The sequence below is a fragment of the Anarhichas minor genome, unplaced genomic scaffold (genome assembly GCF_050575085.1).
Source record: "Anarhichas minor isolate MPS153535 unplaced genomic scaffold, ASM5057508v1 ptg000020l, whole genome shotgun sequence".
Taxonomy (NCBI): domain Eukaryota; kingdom Metazoa; phylum Chordata; class Actinopteri; order Perciformes; family Anarhichadidae; genus Anarhichas; species Anarhichas minor.
In genome coordinates this window covers 2,087,653-2,105,081 of record NW_027466466.1, presented here as the reverse complement: position 1 = coordinate 2,105,081, position 17,429 = coordinate 2,087,653, and the positions used below count along the sequence as shown (strand labels likewise).

The 17,429-nt window shown below is 41.3% G+C and overlaps 1 protein-coding gene across 3 annotated transcripts in view; it reads left to right on the top strand.

Annotated features, from left to right (window-relative positions):
• The window catches only part of LOC142954425 (copine-9-like), a 74,139-nt gene that overhangs the window by 37,907 nt on the left and 18,803 nt on the right, over nucleotides 1-17,429 (top strand). For 2 of the 3 annotated variants that reach the window (XM_076095419.1, XM_076095418.1), the window contains 8 exons: nucleotides 9,801-9,864; nucleotides 11,482-11,585; nucleotides 12,532-12,636; nucleotides 14,276-14,317; nucleotides 14,551-14,626; nucleotides 16,051-16,104; nucleotides 16,330-16,391; nucleotides 16,984-17,030. In XM_076095419.1, coding sequence (XP_075951534.1) covers nucleotides 9,801-9,864; nucleotides 11,482-11,585; nucleotides 12,532-12,636; nucleotides 14,276-14,317; nucleotides 14,551-14,626; nucleotides 16,051-16,104; nucleotides 16,330-16,391; nucleotides 16,984-17,030 — 554 coding nt within the window. Of the gene's footprint in view, nucleotides 1-5,602; nucleotides 5,642-9,800; nucleotides 9,865-11,481; nucleotides 11,586-12,531; nucleotides 12,637-14,275; nucleotides 14,318-14,550; nucleotides 14,627-16,050; nucleotides 16,105-16,329; nucleotides 16,392-16,983; nucleotides 17,031-17,429 lie in introns of all 3 variants that reach the window. The other variant, XM_076095417.1, reaches the window with a different exon arrangement.

Genomic DNA, 17,429 nt, shown 5'->3' with positions numbered 1-17,429 from the left:
TGTGAAATGGTGGCGGTTAATAATGAAACACATGGTTAACGTTGTGAAACGGTGGCGGTTAATAATGTAACACATCATTAATGTTGTAAAATGGTGGTGGTTAATGTTTTAACACATCATTAACGTTGTGAAACGGTGGCGGTTAATAATGTAACACATGGTTAACATTGTGAAACGATGGCGGTTAATAATGTAACACATGGTTAACGTTGTGAAACGGTGGCGGTTAATAATGTAACACATGGTTAACGTTGTGAAATGGTGGCGGTTAATAATGAAACACATGGTTAACGTTGTGAAACGGTGGCGGTTAATAATGAAACACATGGTTAACGTTGTGAAACAGTGGCGGTTAGGTTTTGTCAACAAAACCGTTCTCGCTTTATATACTACATCAGTTGCTCTGAGCACCTAATAATTACGCAGATGTGTTTACATTGGAGATAGTTGAAAGCCCAGTGCGTCTCAAAGGATGCCTTGTCCATCGTATTTGATGACCTGGGAGTGGGACCAGGCTGACTTGCTGGTAAACAATGCAGAATTCGAAATATATCAACAATCATCTTTGCAAATATTTATTGAGGAAGGTCATATAAGAAACCTAATACATGAGTAACACTTAGTGAAGACATGCTTGTTTACAAGAAAACTCCATAGGGAACTTTAAAGGTTTCAGTGGTGGTGTGCTGGAGGGGGAGCATTGCAGCACATTTAAAGATCTGATAATGAGGATATAGTGCTTATACATTTTGGCAAGGAGTTCATAATTGGTTCAAGAGGGGCCTTGGAAAAAGAGTTACAAACAGATAACTGATTTGGGAGTAACAGAGATAAGAGGGGAGTTGCACTGACTGAATAAAATGCATAATCAATGAGTTTAGTGGTTAGGGGCTAAGCACAGGGAGAATGTGGAATAAGCTGTTTTAAAGACGAAATCCAAGGTGAGCTGACCTTCCCGGTTGATCTTTTGCTATAGCTTCATTAGTGAGACTGGTAGTAGCAGTAAAGTCATCCAACCATACATTTTTGCAACTTGATGCCGGAGATGATCACTGAATATTGAGAGGAAGAAATTAGCTTTATTTTAGCTTATAGAGTATCTGGTGATGGTGTTTGATTAGCTACAGATATTGTGTGGGGATTTTTTTCTATATATATATATGTCCTGAAAAAAAAAAGTTGTTCCGAGCGACATGAAAAATAAGGACAATTCGTGTCCCCTGTACACAAAACAAATAGATTGCATTTCGTGACAATTTCATATATAATATTTCATTTTTCGTGCATGCTCCTACACGAGTGACACAAGCTATCAGTGCGTTGCGCGAGCTCCTTCAAAGCAGAACCTGTTCATGCAACAGAAATGCAACAGAAAAGATTGTAGTTTGGAGGAAGTCTGATTCTTACGTAAAATAACTATGTTTGCTACTTAACTGATGTAGGTGGCGTTAGTTAAGTACGTTTGCTTTGTAACAAAAGTGAGGTATAACAACAGGAACAGGCTGTTTTTAACTTCAGGTCAGGAGATTTTTATTGCTGTCATACCTGCATCCACAAACAAGCAGAGGGAATAATCTCTCACCGCACCGAGCTAATCAGTGAAATCACATTCTGCATTGTTTGGTCAGAATAAAATATTTGCACACTGAGCCTTCCATATTTGATCACGCCTGAGTCACAGATCCTGGCCTGAGAAATTACTGTTGGGTAGCTTCCCAGAACAAAAAAAAAAAGAGGCCAATACGCCCATGCAAGGCACTCCGCCTTTCAAATGGTAGCTGAGACCCCGAGGTTAACCAGTGCTCTGTCAAGAGACTACACTTCATTTCACTTCATTAATAGCAGATGGCGGCTCAGCCTGTTGTGTTTCCCGTGAGCTGTTTACAGCTCATGAAATAGCTCACAGCTGCCCCACTTTGATGGTATTTTGCGTATGTCGCCCAGAGTAGCTAAATCAGCAGTAAAAACTAAAATCTATTGATATAGACAGAATCATATAATACACATGTTTATGTTCTAGATAGTTTAACGAATGCAAAGACGATGTTTTGTAAACAAGTTTGACAAATAGCCACAATAAGTCTACGTTTACTTTCACTTCAGCCAATACAATGCTTTAGCCCACCTCCCGATTGTCCACTACTGTTGTGTTGACATGTGTTAATTCATACTTAATGTTGGCATTATAATACCACAGTGTGTAGTCGGTGCACAGCAGCCTGACGCCATTTTCCAAGCTAATTTACCACGTCATGATAGCTAACTAAAGAATATGTCCGCTAGCCGTGATGCTAATTTTCCCTATGGTCAACTCCATTGAGTTATGCTTGAAACATTAGCTATCAAAAAGTCCGCTAGCTGCAGCGCTATTAAGTGTCATGTAAAACCACATTTGATAATGCTAAAAGTGTTACATAAACATAAATACAAGAAAAAAGGGTTTACGATTTTAAAAAACTGCTGATAAGCAGACATTTCCTACCATTTTGGTGTACTAAAAAGATTGTTGTTCATTATGTTTGATGCACTCTTTGCACTATTTGTGTCAATGAGTGTAGCTCAGCTGCTGGCTAAGATGTAGCTTGTTAGTGAATTTCACTGTTAGTGTTTTTTTGAGAATTTTATATTTTACAAGATGCAGCAGTGACTACATTTAGCTCGTTATTGGTGTTTTCTATCATGTACTTCACTGCAATTGAGTTTTTGCTAAAAGTAGTAGCCCTCTAAACTACTCTTATTTTGGTTGGTTTGGGATAAAACTTGTTGTTGTGAGATCAGAGTTAACTGCCTATGTTGAACAACAGAAGTGTAAAGTTGATTTCATAAGCTTTACTCTATGGACAGGAATGCTCATAGAATCAGCATAAAGGTCATTTTATCTTGACCTTATTCATAGGTCAGGTTTTTTTTGAGTTGGAAACCTCTTAAGAGACTCTGGGACTTCGGAGGAGATCGCAGAGCCACACCGTGGAGATTTGAGAGACGAAATCAAAGATTGCAGAGAAAGCCCACAAGATAGAGAACCTGTTGCCAGCAGTAAGAAGGCTGTGAACTAAAGAATACCTCTGTCAAGTGCGGTAGGATCAAACTGTACACACACATCCAGCTCTGGAGACAGATGAACATACATGCCTTTCTTCATACCGGTCCCAGGAGTAAGAACTTTGACTCTTAGCAAGACTTCAAAAATATACCCGGGTCTTTATTGTTTTTTTTCTTTTTCTAATTGTGTAGAAACCTACATTGTAACTTGAACTTACCTTGGGTCCCACAGCGATGTAAAAACCTCTTGAAAACAGAGCTCTAACAAGTCTCCGTGGCCCCTGTACGCATTTCATGATGCGAAACAGAACACGCTAAATACTTTCAATATTTATCAGAAGAGCGGCGTGACATTATTATCCTGTAGTCAGTGTCCAGTATGTGGGGTGGCTGGCGGGCGGGCCTGCAGTTGGACAGACTGTGCAGATAAATTCATAAATAATTCTCCCGCTGTAGCTGCTCTGCCACAGCTGGCGGGCAGCATGAGTGAGAGGATCCATCGATTTTTAAAAACTACGTCATGGAAGACGAGGTGAGAGAGTCTGACAGACTTTCTTGTCGCCCCTCTCTCCCTTTTGCCTCTGTGTCCTTGAATCAATTTTACTTACATGGTGGCTTCGTTTTTCCTTCTTTTCCTCTCACCCTCTGTCAGTTGTCTTGCTCCTTCTGCTCTCTCTCTCTTGTGTTAAAGCTAAGTAAGTTGGTGTCAATGGTCCCTCGGTGGGGCTGTGATTCTACATTCTTCTTCATCGTGACTGAGACGCGGCTGAAATATTCCGGGTTAGTGGACGGCGGCTCTGCCTCCTGGCTTTGCCTCTGCCCCCCTTTTCTAAAAAGTGGAATTTGGGTACCGCTGCGGCACAAGGCGGCAGATGAAAATGAGACAAAATGACTCCCCAAAAGGCACAAAGAGGGCCGCTATGAAAGAGAATAATTACTTATAATGAAAATTGCAAAAGCGGAGGACTTTTATTCAGTCTTGCTTTCATACTCGTGAGATTATTCAAATCAAACTGAACTGAATTACAAATCGACATTGAGATGGCGTGCGCTGCACAGTTGTTTAATGCCGTAACGTGTGCTGTGTCCATGAATTCAAAGCAAATATTCCTATTTTACAGAAATGTGCACATGTGCATTCATGTGTGATGTGTTTATTTGTGTTTATATGTGTGGATATCAAGGACGAGACACATTGTGAGCGTGCATAACAATTTGACTTAGCTGTCACTGTGCTGTCAGCTGTGGAAACGAATGGATATCTCTCAATTCCCTTTTAAAAAGAACACATGGTTCTAGTTTTTCCTCTGTTCTTTGAGCTTAAGTTTTGATGGCAGATGTTGTGCCCGCTGAGTAAAAACCAATGGTGATGGAAAGCACAACAGTTCAGGGACACAAACGACAAGTTTATGATGACAAGACGCTGTTGTCGCGCCGTTACATGAAACTGCTTTAGATCAGTGCCAGCTCAAAGACTTCATCCACATTGTCGAAATCATCTAACTATTCAGCCATGACATTGAGAATCCTTTAGATAACACTGAGCTACGCTTTCTGGACTATTAACACAACAAACTCTGCCCGGCTGGCAGTTGCATTTTAACTGTTGTCTCAGCAAGACTCTTTCCACAATGTCAGTGGCAAAAACAAGCACTTCAGATGGACATACATTGACGGTGCCAAATTGCCCCGATATGATTACATTCGGTTGCCATCTACAGCTCTAGTGAGCTTTAGATTACGGTGCATATATTGCAGTGTACTTATTTACTGGGTATCAATAAAACACCTACTGGTAAATTTGGGGTAACGGTGTTGATAATGCAATAAAACAGGGTTGGGGTTGAAAAGTTAAAAAAAATGTAAATCCCAGAAAATGGAAGCATCCAGATGATAACATTAACGCGAAGTTAAGGACTTCAAAGCTTTGTTTTCTTCTTAAATGCTAGCTAACCAAAGTATATCACCTGCGCGGTTAGCTGACCTCACGGAAGGATTCAATGAAAGAATAGCCACTGAAATGAATATGTACAGTTGTTGGTGCTGTATTTATTGCTGCACTGTCCAGTTTGAACTATAATCTTACAATAATACTGCAGTTTTAGCACAGAGAGACCGGAACGTAATAGTACAAGAATCTTCACAATGTAATACAATCCAAGTGGAACTGCATAAAAACATTACATTACTCATTAAAATACAGTTGTTAAAGTTGATTTAAGAATGATTTTTTAAATTGAATGTTAAGGCCTCTGGTGTTTTCAGTTGTTAGACCTCTGCTCAGGTTGATGGTGGTCCGGAGCTTTGATAGGAATTTATAACTCACAAATCTTTATCGACCAATAACAATTATAAAGGTGTAATTTGTCCCACCCCAATAGGTTCAACAAAGCTAACTGGAGAATCAAGAGGCTGTCAGTCAATTGGCCCCGTGGCTAAACACCGCCCACCACTGCTACTCCGTCAAATTGGTCAGAGCTACGTTTCCATGTAGCCCACACTGCCACTAACTGCACTTCCTGAAGAATCATTTTGACATTTTTGGAAATAAATAGCCAAGATTCCTAGAGACAAGCAGACAGAAGGGTCTACAATATTTGTATTAAGGATATATCCAGGATGTGAAACTGACTCAGCAGTGAAAACAGGCTAAAAAGATGAAAGCTAAAGCTACAGATCACAGTGTAACAGTGAACCACCACATCACCTGGAGATCAAGACTGGGATTGGGTTAGGGTTAGGGTTAACCCTAAACACTGTTCCTGTAAATGTGTAGGTCTTTAGTGACTGTTACTATCATAAAAATACATTCAGTCAACCTTCAGTAGTTAGCGTAGCATAGAAGCGCTACCGCTAGTTAATGATGTGCTAATGTACTCTGCTAATGTTAGCTCATCAGGTTTTTACGTGACGCTAGAAAACTAGTATCATTATTACACAACGTTCCACCATGACAATGGCTCCAAATCCACAAAACAAAGCTGGTCAATGCTACGCTATGATTGGCCAGTCTGCGTTTGAGTCTAAGCATGCTCACACAGTCCTGACAATTGTCTGATCAGTCAGATTAACTGAAAACACCTGTGTGGGTGTTCAGAGGCTTGAAGATAAACTAATGAGTGTGGCCGTGAGTCTGTCAATCACTAGTCTCAGAAGCATCAATTTAAGAAATCAAAGATATCTTGTCTTAGATACTCAGTGCTCAGATGTCGGAGCCTGGCACCAGCACATGAATGCACCTCGTGACAACAAGTGTTCTAGTGCTAAGTTTCTATTTTTGTTCCAGCCCATCTTATGGAAACCCACCTAATATATGTATATTACTGTGACGTATCAAAAGTTTAAGTAACCTATGTTCTGTTGAGTGTGCAACTGTTGCTAACATGTCAAAGGCGGCATTTCACATAACTCATCTGTCTGTCAAGCCTCTTTCATTCATGTGTTATTTATTTTTCTTCCTCTCTCTCACCCTCACCCTCTCTCACCCTTCTCCTCCTCCTAGTCCTTCATCTCTTTAATCTCATCTTTTATTTTCGTAAAGTATGATGAGGCAGCAGCGAAGCTCGGCCCTTTTGTGCCCCAACTGTCACAAAGCCCCTTGTTTCTTTTCTCTCTCCCAATCCGTTCCTCCTTTCCTTTTCCACTCAGTCTACTCTTTAAGACATCCACTCCATATTTTCTGTTCAATTCCTCCCACATTTCACGGTTCAGTGAATTCTTCTTTGACCGCAGTCAGTTTCCGGCTCAGGACTTGAAATTAATTTGAGTTTAAATGGGAGGGAAACGTAAGAAAAGGGGAAAAAAAACACAACCTTTACAAGCTTTGACCTTGAATACATCGTTGAAAAAAAGACTGAGGGTGTGATGGAACGGGTGCAGACATTTTTGTTCTTGTGTGTGAGTCATTCCTCTGATTTGGAACATTAGTAATATTGAATATTGCATACCAAAACAATATGGCCCAATAAGATTAAATGCAGTTCTACATTTAAAAAAATCACACCAACTGCTACTTTTGAAAGGATTCCAGCTTTAACACTTCCCTCTATTACATCACTCGTTTTATTAGATTGTATCCTGCTCAATAAAGCCACTTGATTTGATTAAAACCAAATTCTTTCCTTTGTTTTTCATTAAACCTCCAATAGAGGTGAAACTCTGAATCACTTCAGAGACCTTATTTGTTTCCTTTATGTATCATTAAAACTACCTGGAGTTTTTGTACATGGAGGTTTTATAAGCCGGTCCTGTTTTGTTTTGTATTTCGTACACAAGCACGTCCACGAGCATGCAGGCAACACATTCCTGCTTCCTTAATGCAATAGGCCCTTTTACAGCAGACATTTCACCTTGCTCTAGTGCTGTGTTAACACCAAACGCAAAGCCTCCAGCTAGTGACGCAAATAAACGCAAACGATACCGCGGTGAAATTCACTCCAGAGAGAAGGAGGGGCTTACCTCCATGTAGATATGGACAACAGACGGTTTAGAGCATTTCTTTCCATCATGTATCATGGGTGAAATAACCACTATTGCTGCTTTGCACATGTTGTGGAAGTCCCAGATACATCGGATAAAAACAAACAACGAACGCCGTCGTGCAACTGGCCTCGGTACCTGGCGTGCTATGCTAGAGTTCACGTGCTATGCTAGAGTTCACATTGATCGACACATAAACTGGTTGTTATGATTAGAAACCGTGTCTAATGAAATGATATTCACTCTGGTTGCTTTATTGTTTGGAAAGTCTCATACATGTCATTGACAAAAAAAAAGAAAGCACCGAGTTAACGTTAACTGGTAGCTCACATATGTGAACCATTCAGACTGTTTCAATAGAATTGCAACAGCTTGGGTCCATGATTACTTCCTGTCAACTAAAGTCAACAGGAAACAAACTGGGACACAATTAGAATGTGTAGGTTTACAACTGTGAATGGTCTACAGCAGAGGTCTTCAACAGGGGGTCCGAGACCCCTAGGGGGTCTTCGGAGACACTGCAGGGGGGTTGGGACATTTTTGGTTGATTAGACAATTTTTCATATTTTTTTCCCCCAAATTTTTTTTCCCAGATTTAAATGTCTTTAAATACACATTAATCCAACATATTGTAGTGAATGGATAAATGGGAGGCAGAAGATGTTATCTTTCAGTCAGAAATGCACACATTCAGCGACACACAGGAGCTCTCTCAAGCTGGGCACCGGTTCACTCACAGTGCGAGACTAGCCTGGACCTGTCCCACCAAGCCTCCTGCACACAAAGAGGAGGACCCGCCCCTATCGCTGCTGTGCCAATCACGAGGCCGCATCTTACATGCTGGCTCTGTCAGGTTCCCCGTGATTGACAGAGAGCCTATTCAGTCCCCAGCTGACTAAGATCCCAAACACAAGGACACTGCAATATTATTTGAAAAGAAGATACCATTGTAAAAAAATAATACATTTTTTTTTTTTTTTAAACAACGACATGTACTTCACCCACGAATCCTTGTGCAATCATTTTTGCAAGATATTCCTGCCATTCCACTGCAGCTCTTATCCACAACAGCCAACTACTGAGGCCAGTATATTATTATGCCAAGTATATGGACATTGTTATGAGCGAAAATGGATCGTTTTGTAACTCGACCAAAAAACATGAATCTGTCCATTATTTTAATAGTTCAGTATTGTATGCAAGATAACAGGTATGTTTATGCATGGCAGGGGCACTAATAGGCCATCACTCATTTTTCGCCACATTCTAAGTTAAGAATTTAAGCCAGTTCAGTTGGCACCTTTGGCAATTTAACAGGCTAACACTAAGGCTAGCTAATGTTACATTATATTCCGATGGGAACTAAGATAAAATGTTTACTGCACAGACGACTGCTTTCGGCCGGTGGCACCTCTGCCCTCTTAATTGCTGCAAACAATTTCTGATGTCCGTTTACTTATTTAGGTATCAAATATGAAATATTTGGCTCTCCTTTTTTGTTGTCACATCCCCCTGCACAGCATAAAAAAGGCATGTTCAAGCCTGACAGTGGGCTTTTACCCGGAACCCAATATGGCGGTGGCAAACAGTAAACAAACGCCAGCTGCACAGCTATCTAATCTACATTACAGGGTTGCTTTAAAATTCATTACTTAAATACGTAAATATCCTATTTATTACACCAACTCAGCACACTTTCTGTCTCAGTTGTTGGTTTGATATGCTGGACTGGAAAGATTCGAATCTGTACGCGGGGTGCTCCTGTTACCACCTCTGAGGTGCCCTTAAGCAAGGCACTATACCTCCATCTGCTCCAGTGGAGCTCCTCAGTGGCCAAATTCGATTGTTGTCATGGTTGGCTGCCAGCATTTGTGCTCAGACCAATTACCCTGGTAGCCATTTAAACACACACTGAAATCTCTTTGAATCCACGTTGTGAGAGGTAACAGGCCTGATATGTGTTTGGAAGGGTGTGTCCAAAATATGCTTAAGATCGACAGGATTTATGTGAGGTGAGTTGGGCTTTTACTTTTTTTAGTTAAATGTGAATGTTAAAAACAAGTTAGGAAATTGAACAGGCCTCAACTTCGCCATTTTCAGAAAAGTAAATGCAGGTATGCAAATTGGAAATATGACAATCTGCATGCTGGGCTGTCACCTATCTCAATAACAGCTTGTAGCTATGAATCTGCTTGGCAATTGTATTATTCATGACATGCCACAATTACCTGCTTTCTCAGTCTTTCTCTCTGTCTTTCTCTCTCTACTCTCGCCCTCAGTGGGATTCCAGGGAAGAAGTGTGGAGTCATTATCTTTGCTGCAGAGGAGCTCAGTAACTGCAGGGTCAGTACACACACACACACACTGTCTCGAACATGCACACAACACAGTGTTGTTGGAACATTTTCATATAGTCTGCATGTTTTATTTGCCCTGATACTGTTGTTATATGGCTTGCAATCCCCCCCCCCCCTACAAACACACCCACACACCAATACACAGAAAGGGTTTCATAATGGGCCAATCTTTCAATGATAAATCATGAAATGTAACAAAAAAATGTCCCATCATTGGGACCCCCAACTTCAAGTTCAGCTTTTCAGGCTTGTTGAGCGCTGATAAATAATGTATGTTGAGTTTCTCAGACTCTCTAAATATGATTAAAATTAACTGTCAAGATGGTTTCGAGCAATAAAGAAAGTGAGTTTTCTCTTCCAATGTTTCCATTCCCCTGCCGCAATAATATATTACTACCAATCAGGCAGTCAGATACAGACAGAGAATTCCCTCTGTGTATATGCGTGTGTGTTTTTCTGGTAATATTTGTATCATAGATCATTTCTTAAATATTGATAATAATTATCAGTCATTGTGGAATGGCAATTTCTTTAAAGCAAATTATAAAGCACATTTGCAGTAATATTCTGGGAGAAGTACATTATAGTAAAATGACCAAAAACAGTTGTCCTCACTTGGATGGAGTAGCACTGTCCACCGTTGGGGATGTAGGAAAGTATGTATGTGTGTGTGTGTGTGTGTGTGTGTGTGCGTGTGTGTGCGTGTGTGTGAAAGAGAGGGTTGGAGGCTTAGACCTTCAGAATGAGGACATTTTTGGGAAGTGAGGACATCTTGGCCAGAGACAGACCCCTTAAAGGCATGTTTGAGGGTAATGTGCTACGAAATGCATTGTGTCAATGATTGTCCTCATAAAGTTAGAAGTACAAGGTTGTGTGCGTGTGTGTGTGCTCCAGAGACCATTACGTGAACAGGCCTATCCTGGTTGTGTTCATCATAATTTCTCTGGGAGGTGTTGTTCTTGACAAGATCCAAATGCTCTTCAGAAATTTTGATAAGTGTGCTGTGTATGTGTGTGTGAGTGAGTGCGTGCGTGTGCGGGTCTAGGCTGACAAACCCTATGACGAGCATAGGTTTCCCAGGTTGCCTTCCTACTGGAGGCAATGACTAAAGTGCCTCATTAAGGGCAATCCATCCATCCATCCACCTATCTCCCCTTCCATCCTTGGTTCCTTCCTTTCTTATCCCAGGCATTTTAATACAGAGGCAGGAATAAAATAGTTTCTCATTAACTGCTGCGACCATGCATCCATATGTATGAAGCCATTCCCTTTGACTATGTTACAGACAGCCCATAATAAAATCTGTTTCTCCCACTCGTAAAATGTGTAATTTAAAAGAAACGTATTGAAATCACTGCAGTCTATGTATGCATCGGTTATCAAGCCTATCCGAACACTGGTGTTTGGGATTCAGATCCATGGTTGCATTGCCATTAAGCGTGAGCTTTTACCAATTACTTTGCATTCTGAAGGGGTCTCAGTTCCACGAATGACCTGTCCCTTTAACGGCAGGAAATATTTTTGCAAAGACAACAAATTGCTGACTTAGACATGATTTTTTTTAAAATTGATGTTCCACTAAAAACTGCTTCTTCTCTCTCAGGATATTGCTACCATGCAGTTGTGTGCCAACAAGCTGGACAAAAAAGACTTTTTTGGCAAGTCGGACCCCTTCCTTGTTTTCTACCGGAGTAATGAGGACGGAACGTGAGTCTGAGCACCATTCAGATATGACCAGATAAGGCACTCTGAACAGACAGGAACAGATTTGATGTTTAAATAAATATGACGGAAGCCTGATTTAAGGGCCGTTTAAAAAGGTGCATGCAACATTAGAGAGCTTTTCCCATTTTTGTCAAGAGTTTCAAATCAATATTTGAGCCTCCTTCAATTGCACACACACCCTCCAGTTTTAAGAAGAAAAAAAAGCATGTGAAATGGCCAAATGTGATTCTGATTTATAATTTTTGAATGGCAAAACTGCTTGTTCTGTCACTTACTTTGACTCACATTATATTTACTTTTTCATCTTTTTAAGGTGGGTTTCAGATACAAAGCATGCTTTAGATAGACAGATAGTATTTTATTGAACCCAAAAGGGAACAGGAAGCTGAAACCTGTTGAAATATATGCAGTCTCCTTATCTTCAAAGCAACCTGGTGGTCCAACAATGTCATTTATCCCTGACATTTTTATGTAAGCCGTGTTGATGTTGCTGAACATCAAGAACAGATTACATACAATGTATTGGACATGATTGAAAAGTGTTTTGTCAGCATTTCGGAGGTGATGAATACATATGTACATGCCAGTAATATCAAATGGCTCACCTGGTTTCCTATACAAATCATTTTTTGTGTGTGATTTGAGTCATATGACGCCACCCATTGAGGCTTATCTCAACCCTGAAGATTATTACCTCCTTCTTCCGCTCTGCCTTGATGAGTTTTCATTTTTTGTAGTAATAATAAAACTGTCTGCAATTCTGTCATGTCCGCCAGATATACTCAAACAGATGTAAAAAAAAAAATAAGATAAATTACAACAAACTGCAAAGGAAGCTGCAGATAAGTGATGTGGGATTATCTTCACAGGCAATGTGAACGTGCTTTCCCTTTAGTGGCCTTGTGTGTGTGTGTTATTTTGCTGGCAGGTTCACCATCTGCCACAAGACTGAGGTGATCAAGAACACACTGAACCCGGCGTGGCAGCCCTTCACCATCCCCGTTAGAGCTCTCTGCAATGGCGACTACGACAGGTCAGAGATTTTATTGCACAACTCTATTATATAAACAAATGGATAGTGAATGAAATGTCATCATGAGGTATTCAATTTCTATGAGAAACTTGACTGTACTGACTTGTATCTGTACAAAGTTTGGTGGTACAGAGGAATGAGCCCCTGCTGAGCTGGAGGGGGGGCTGGTGGTCTGGGGCTGGTTGATGGAGCTGTGGGGGATGGAGTCAGGGCTGTCCCATTGTCTTTCAAATCTACAGTAGAACTCGTTCAGCTTGTCTGCCAGGCATTGGTCGTTCATGGAGTGGGAGGTTTTAGGCTCGTAGTAGATGATCTGTCTGAGACCTCTCCAGACAGAAGCAGAGTCACTTGCTGAGAGCTGGTGTTGCAGCCACCTTACTAAACCTGTATTTTGCCTCTTTATACAAGTCCTTGTCCCCACTCCTAAATGCCTGATCCTTGTGCAGCCTTAGCTGTCTGAGTTCTGCTGTAAACCAGGGTTTGTTGTTGTTATAACTCACCCTGGTGCTTGATGGAACACAGCTGTCCTCACAGAAGCTGATGTATGAAGTCACAGCCTCTGTGTACTCATCCAGACTGTTGGTAGCAGTCCTGAAAACGTCCCAGTCTGTACAGTCTAAACACGCCCGAAGATCCTCCATAGCTTCACTGGTCCACTGCTTGAATTTCCTCACCACAGGTTTACGGAGCTTTAATTTCTGCCTGTATGCAGGAATTGGATGGACCATGACGTGGTCAGAGAGTCCCAGTGCAGCACGGGGGACGGCGTGATAGGCCCCGCTGATTGTTGTGTAGCAGTGGTCTAGAATGTTCTCCTCTCTAGTTGAGCATTTAATGAACTGTCTGTATTTAGGGAGTTCATGACTGAGGTTTCCTTTCTTAAAGTCACCAAGGACAATAACTAACGAGTCCGGGTTGGTCCGCTCCACAAACCGTATCTGTTCGGCAAGTGTCCGCTGTGCTTCCTGCACGTTACCCTGCGGTGGCATGTAAACACCGACCAGTATGAATGAAGCGAACTCACGGGGGCAGTAAAAGGGTTTACAGTTTATAATGAAAGATTCCAGATCAGGAGAACAGTGCTGTAGAACCACTGTCACATCGTTACACCAGCCACTGTTGGAGTAGAAACAGATTCCTCCACCCTGTAGGGGAACTTTGAGGCACAGGCAGACTCTTATGTGGATGACATCACCTTTTGCTGGGGCGGTCAGAATAATGCCAGCAGTCGGTCATGGTGTCCCAGGGACCAGCACTGGTGTTATTGAGACTGACTCAGTTTTCACACAGCACTCTGTTATCTAAGTCAGGTTAGACTGTGCTGAGTGGCTGTGCCAGTCATTCGCTGCCAGATACACACTCCATACAGAAGTGCATACAGTGCCACTTTTGTAAAAACTAGGGAGCTATTATCCTCTACTCCTCCTGGATTTTTGTTAATTATCGTAGGGACTCGCTGTTCAAAATGACATCCATGACCAGTTAGCGGGACGTTCCATCTAAAAGGTTGGAAAGTTTGAGTTAGAACGGTTTGCAAGAGCTTAAGTATACACACAAACATACACACAGGTGTTTTTGACAGGATGTGATCTGATATAGGGCAGACCTTCGGAATTAAAATATTCTCTGTCTATTTCAGGACTGTAAAGATAGATGTCTATGACTGGGATCGAGACGGAAGGTAAAATCATCTATGGGTAACCACTCACTGTGGCGCCGTGATTCATATTGATGTTTTTCAAATGTTAGAGAACAATGAAACCGCTGTGTGTAAATATATTAAAATATACTGAGAAATTGACAGAAACAAAGAATCCAGAAAAGACGTGGATAAAGACAAAGACATGACAATTTCTCTCCAATTATGAAATCTGCATTCATGCTCGCCTGTCTTTGTGGGTGTTTTGTCTGCAGCCATGACTTCATTGGCGAGTTCACCACCAGCTACAGAGAGCTGTCTCGGGGGCAGAACCAGTTCAATGTCTACGAGGTGAGACGTGACATGGGGGGGGGGGGGGGGGGGTTGTTGTTTCTCACTGCTTTTGTTACTTCTTTTTTTTAGGACACAAGGTGAGAAATTTAAATGTTGAATTACTGAATATAATGGAAGTCTACAATAACGGGCAAACACTCAGTCAAACATTTTCAGTTGAAACCAAACATTCATCACAACAGAAAAAAGAAATAAAAACCTTATTTCTCTACAGTTTTGACCAAATATGCACACAAGTCAATACAAACACCAAGAATATATGAATGGTCAGGCTGCTCTCACTGTTGGTGGCTAAAACCTATGGAAGGTAATAATGGGGTATAATTGTTATATAACCCACGTAATCAATTTGTAGGCAATCCACATAATCGTGAGGCGGGACAGTTGACGTAATATAAAAAGCGACAAAGTCGGAGAAGTGTGGAGGTCATGGAGGAAGGTATACGGGCACAAAAACACAGGACTTTCATTCAGGAGAGCGCTGTATGAAACCAGAAGTAGCTGCCGATACCAGAGCCGAATACGGCGTCTCTACGTTACTCATCCGCATTTCAAATATGGTAACTTCCCCTCATCCGTTACAAAAAAGCCCAGATGGCGAAGGCGAAATTGCTAAACTCGAGGCTTCAAAACGGCAGTCGACAAACCAATAGGTGACGTCATGATGACTACGTCCACTTCTTATATACAGTCTATGGTTATAACCCAAAACCCCAATCTTTTCCGAAACCTAACCTGGTAGTTTTTTTGCCCAAACAGGTTCTGCACTGTAAAGGGCTTGTGCGGGCACACTGATCGCTCGCGTTGCTGGACATTCGTAGGATAACACCAAAAGAAAATACAGCAAAACCTTTCTTAAGATATCATACGAAACGTTGTATGAGGATATTGAAATGCAATGTATCCTTTCACACTGTAAAATACACTCAGTTCTTACCAGAACATTTATTTGACTTCAATGAGGCGAGGCAATTAGGACCAAGAACTTTTCTTAAGCTTAATGTTGAGGTTTGAATAAAACTATCCAAACAAAACCATTACTCGACAAGAACTATTTATTAGTTGTGCTGGGAATAAAAGCCCAACAATGCCCACAGCTTATTAAAACCGGCTCAAACAAAGAATACTTAAATTTGCTCCAAGCTAACCAATTAACAATAGTACTGCAGCATAATGATTGAATTCTCTAATCTAAAGGACAAGAGAAAGTGAAGTCGGATTTGTAAAGGATGGATGCTTTAATCTCTCCACCTCTCCCTTTGCACCGTCTCCACTCTCTATATAAACACAGTTAAACATAACATCAGTCTCAATTCGTGGCCTCTCAGTATCAGAAATCTGTTGAATTATTCATGTGAACGTCGTTCCAGGGTATGAAGTACCCGCTCAGTCACTAACTTGCTTCCCACCATCGCCGGCAGGTTTTGAATCCCAAGAAGAAAGGCAAAAAGAAGAAATACGTCAACTCTGGAACTGTGAGTACGCCCACACCTCTAATGTCCCATTTCATGTTTTACATATTCATATAGGTACCATCACCTCTTATATCTGCTTCTCTCTTGCTGACTCCGCTGCTGTCTGGCCACCTGTTAGTCTTATTCCTTCCCGTCCACCTGGCCCCGGTCCCTTCTCCGCCCCTCCTTCTCTTTTCATAACTCGGTGTGTGTGTGTGTGTGTGTGTGTGTGTGTGTGTTCGCCAGGTTACTCTGCTGTCCTTCAAAGTGGAGTCCGAGTATACCTTTGTGGATTTCATCCGAGGAGGGTGAGTGGAATAATAATAAGTCTGCTCTCACAGTGAGTGCTTGTTGCGGGGACATGAATCTGTTTACAACATCACATTGTGGGGACTCGCCGTGCTTATGGGGGCAAAATGCAGCTCCCCATAACGTAAATCATTACATTTTAGGGTGAGGACGTGGTTTAAGGTTAGGGTTAGGGTTAGGGTTAGGCTAATGGCCGGTTAGGGCTGGTGTAAGTCATCAGGCAATGAATGTAAGTCAATGTAATGTCCTCTAAAGTGATTTGTGTTCGTGTTGTGTGTGACTACCAATGTACTCTCTAAGAGCATCACTCTGAATTCATACTGGCTATGAGTTTTGGGAGAAATTTGCATTTGTTAATACCTAATTTATTCAGTTCAATCACTTTTGAGTACTAGTTACATTTTTTAGGCCTTCGAGATGGTGGAGGGGATATTGTCATACTAATACTACTACTAATTAGCCAGTAAACTAATTACTTTGCTCTTATTTACATCAATGTCTATGCGTTGGAGATAAAGTGTGTGTTAAGTCTACTGAAGTGTGTGATCTTTGTTGTTTTCTTCTCTTTGATTTCCATTGTCTATGCAACAGAACACAACTCAACTTCACAGTGGCTATAGACTTCACAGCATCCAATGGTACGTCCCGCACTATTGTTATAGATACATTCCTTTGTCTTGCATGCATTTTCATTCACAGCAACAGGCTCAGGCTCAGAACAATTCATTTTCAGTGGAAGCCGGTGTTGTGAAGTTACAAACTGACACTTGTCGAGCACATTGTGGACAAATCAAAGTGTAGCACTCGCCCGATCTGACCAGTGTCTGACGAGTATCCTGCTCAGCTTTTATGCAATTGTTTCATGTTATTATGGTTAAACGTTGTCTAATAGTGTTATAACCCGTTACCCGGAGAGGTTATACAGTATGCTTCTAAAACTCCCTAAAAACTAACACCGAGTACGTAGCACATCATTAACTAGCATTTGCACCTCTGTGCCACGCTAGCTATTGCTTTGTAATGATTGTAACTGAATA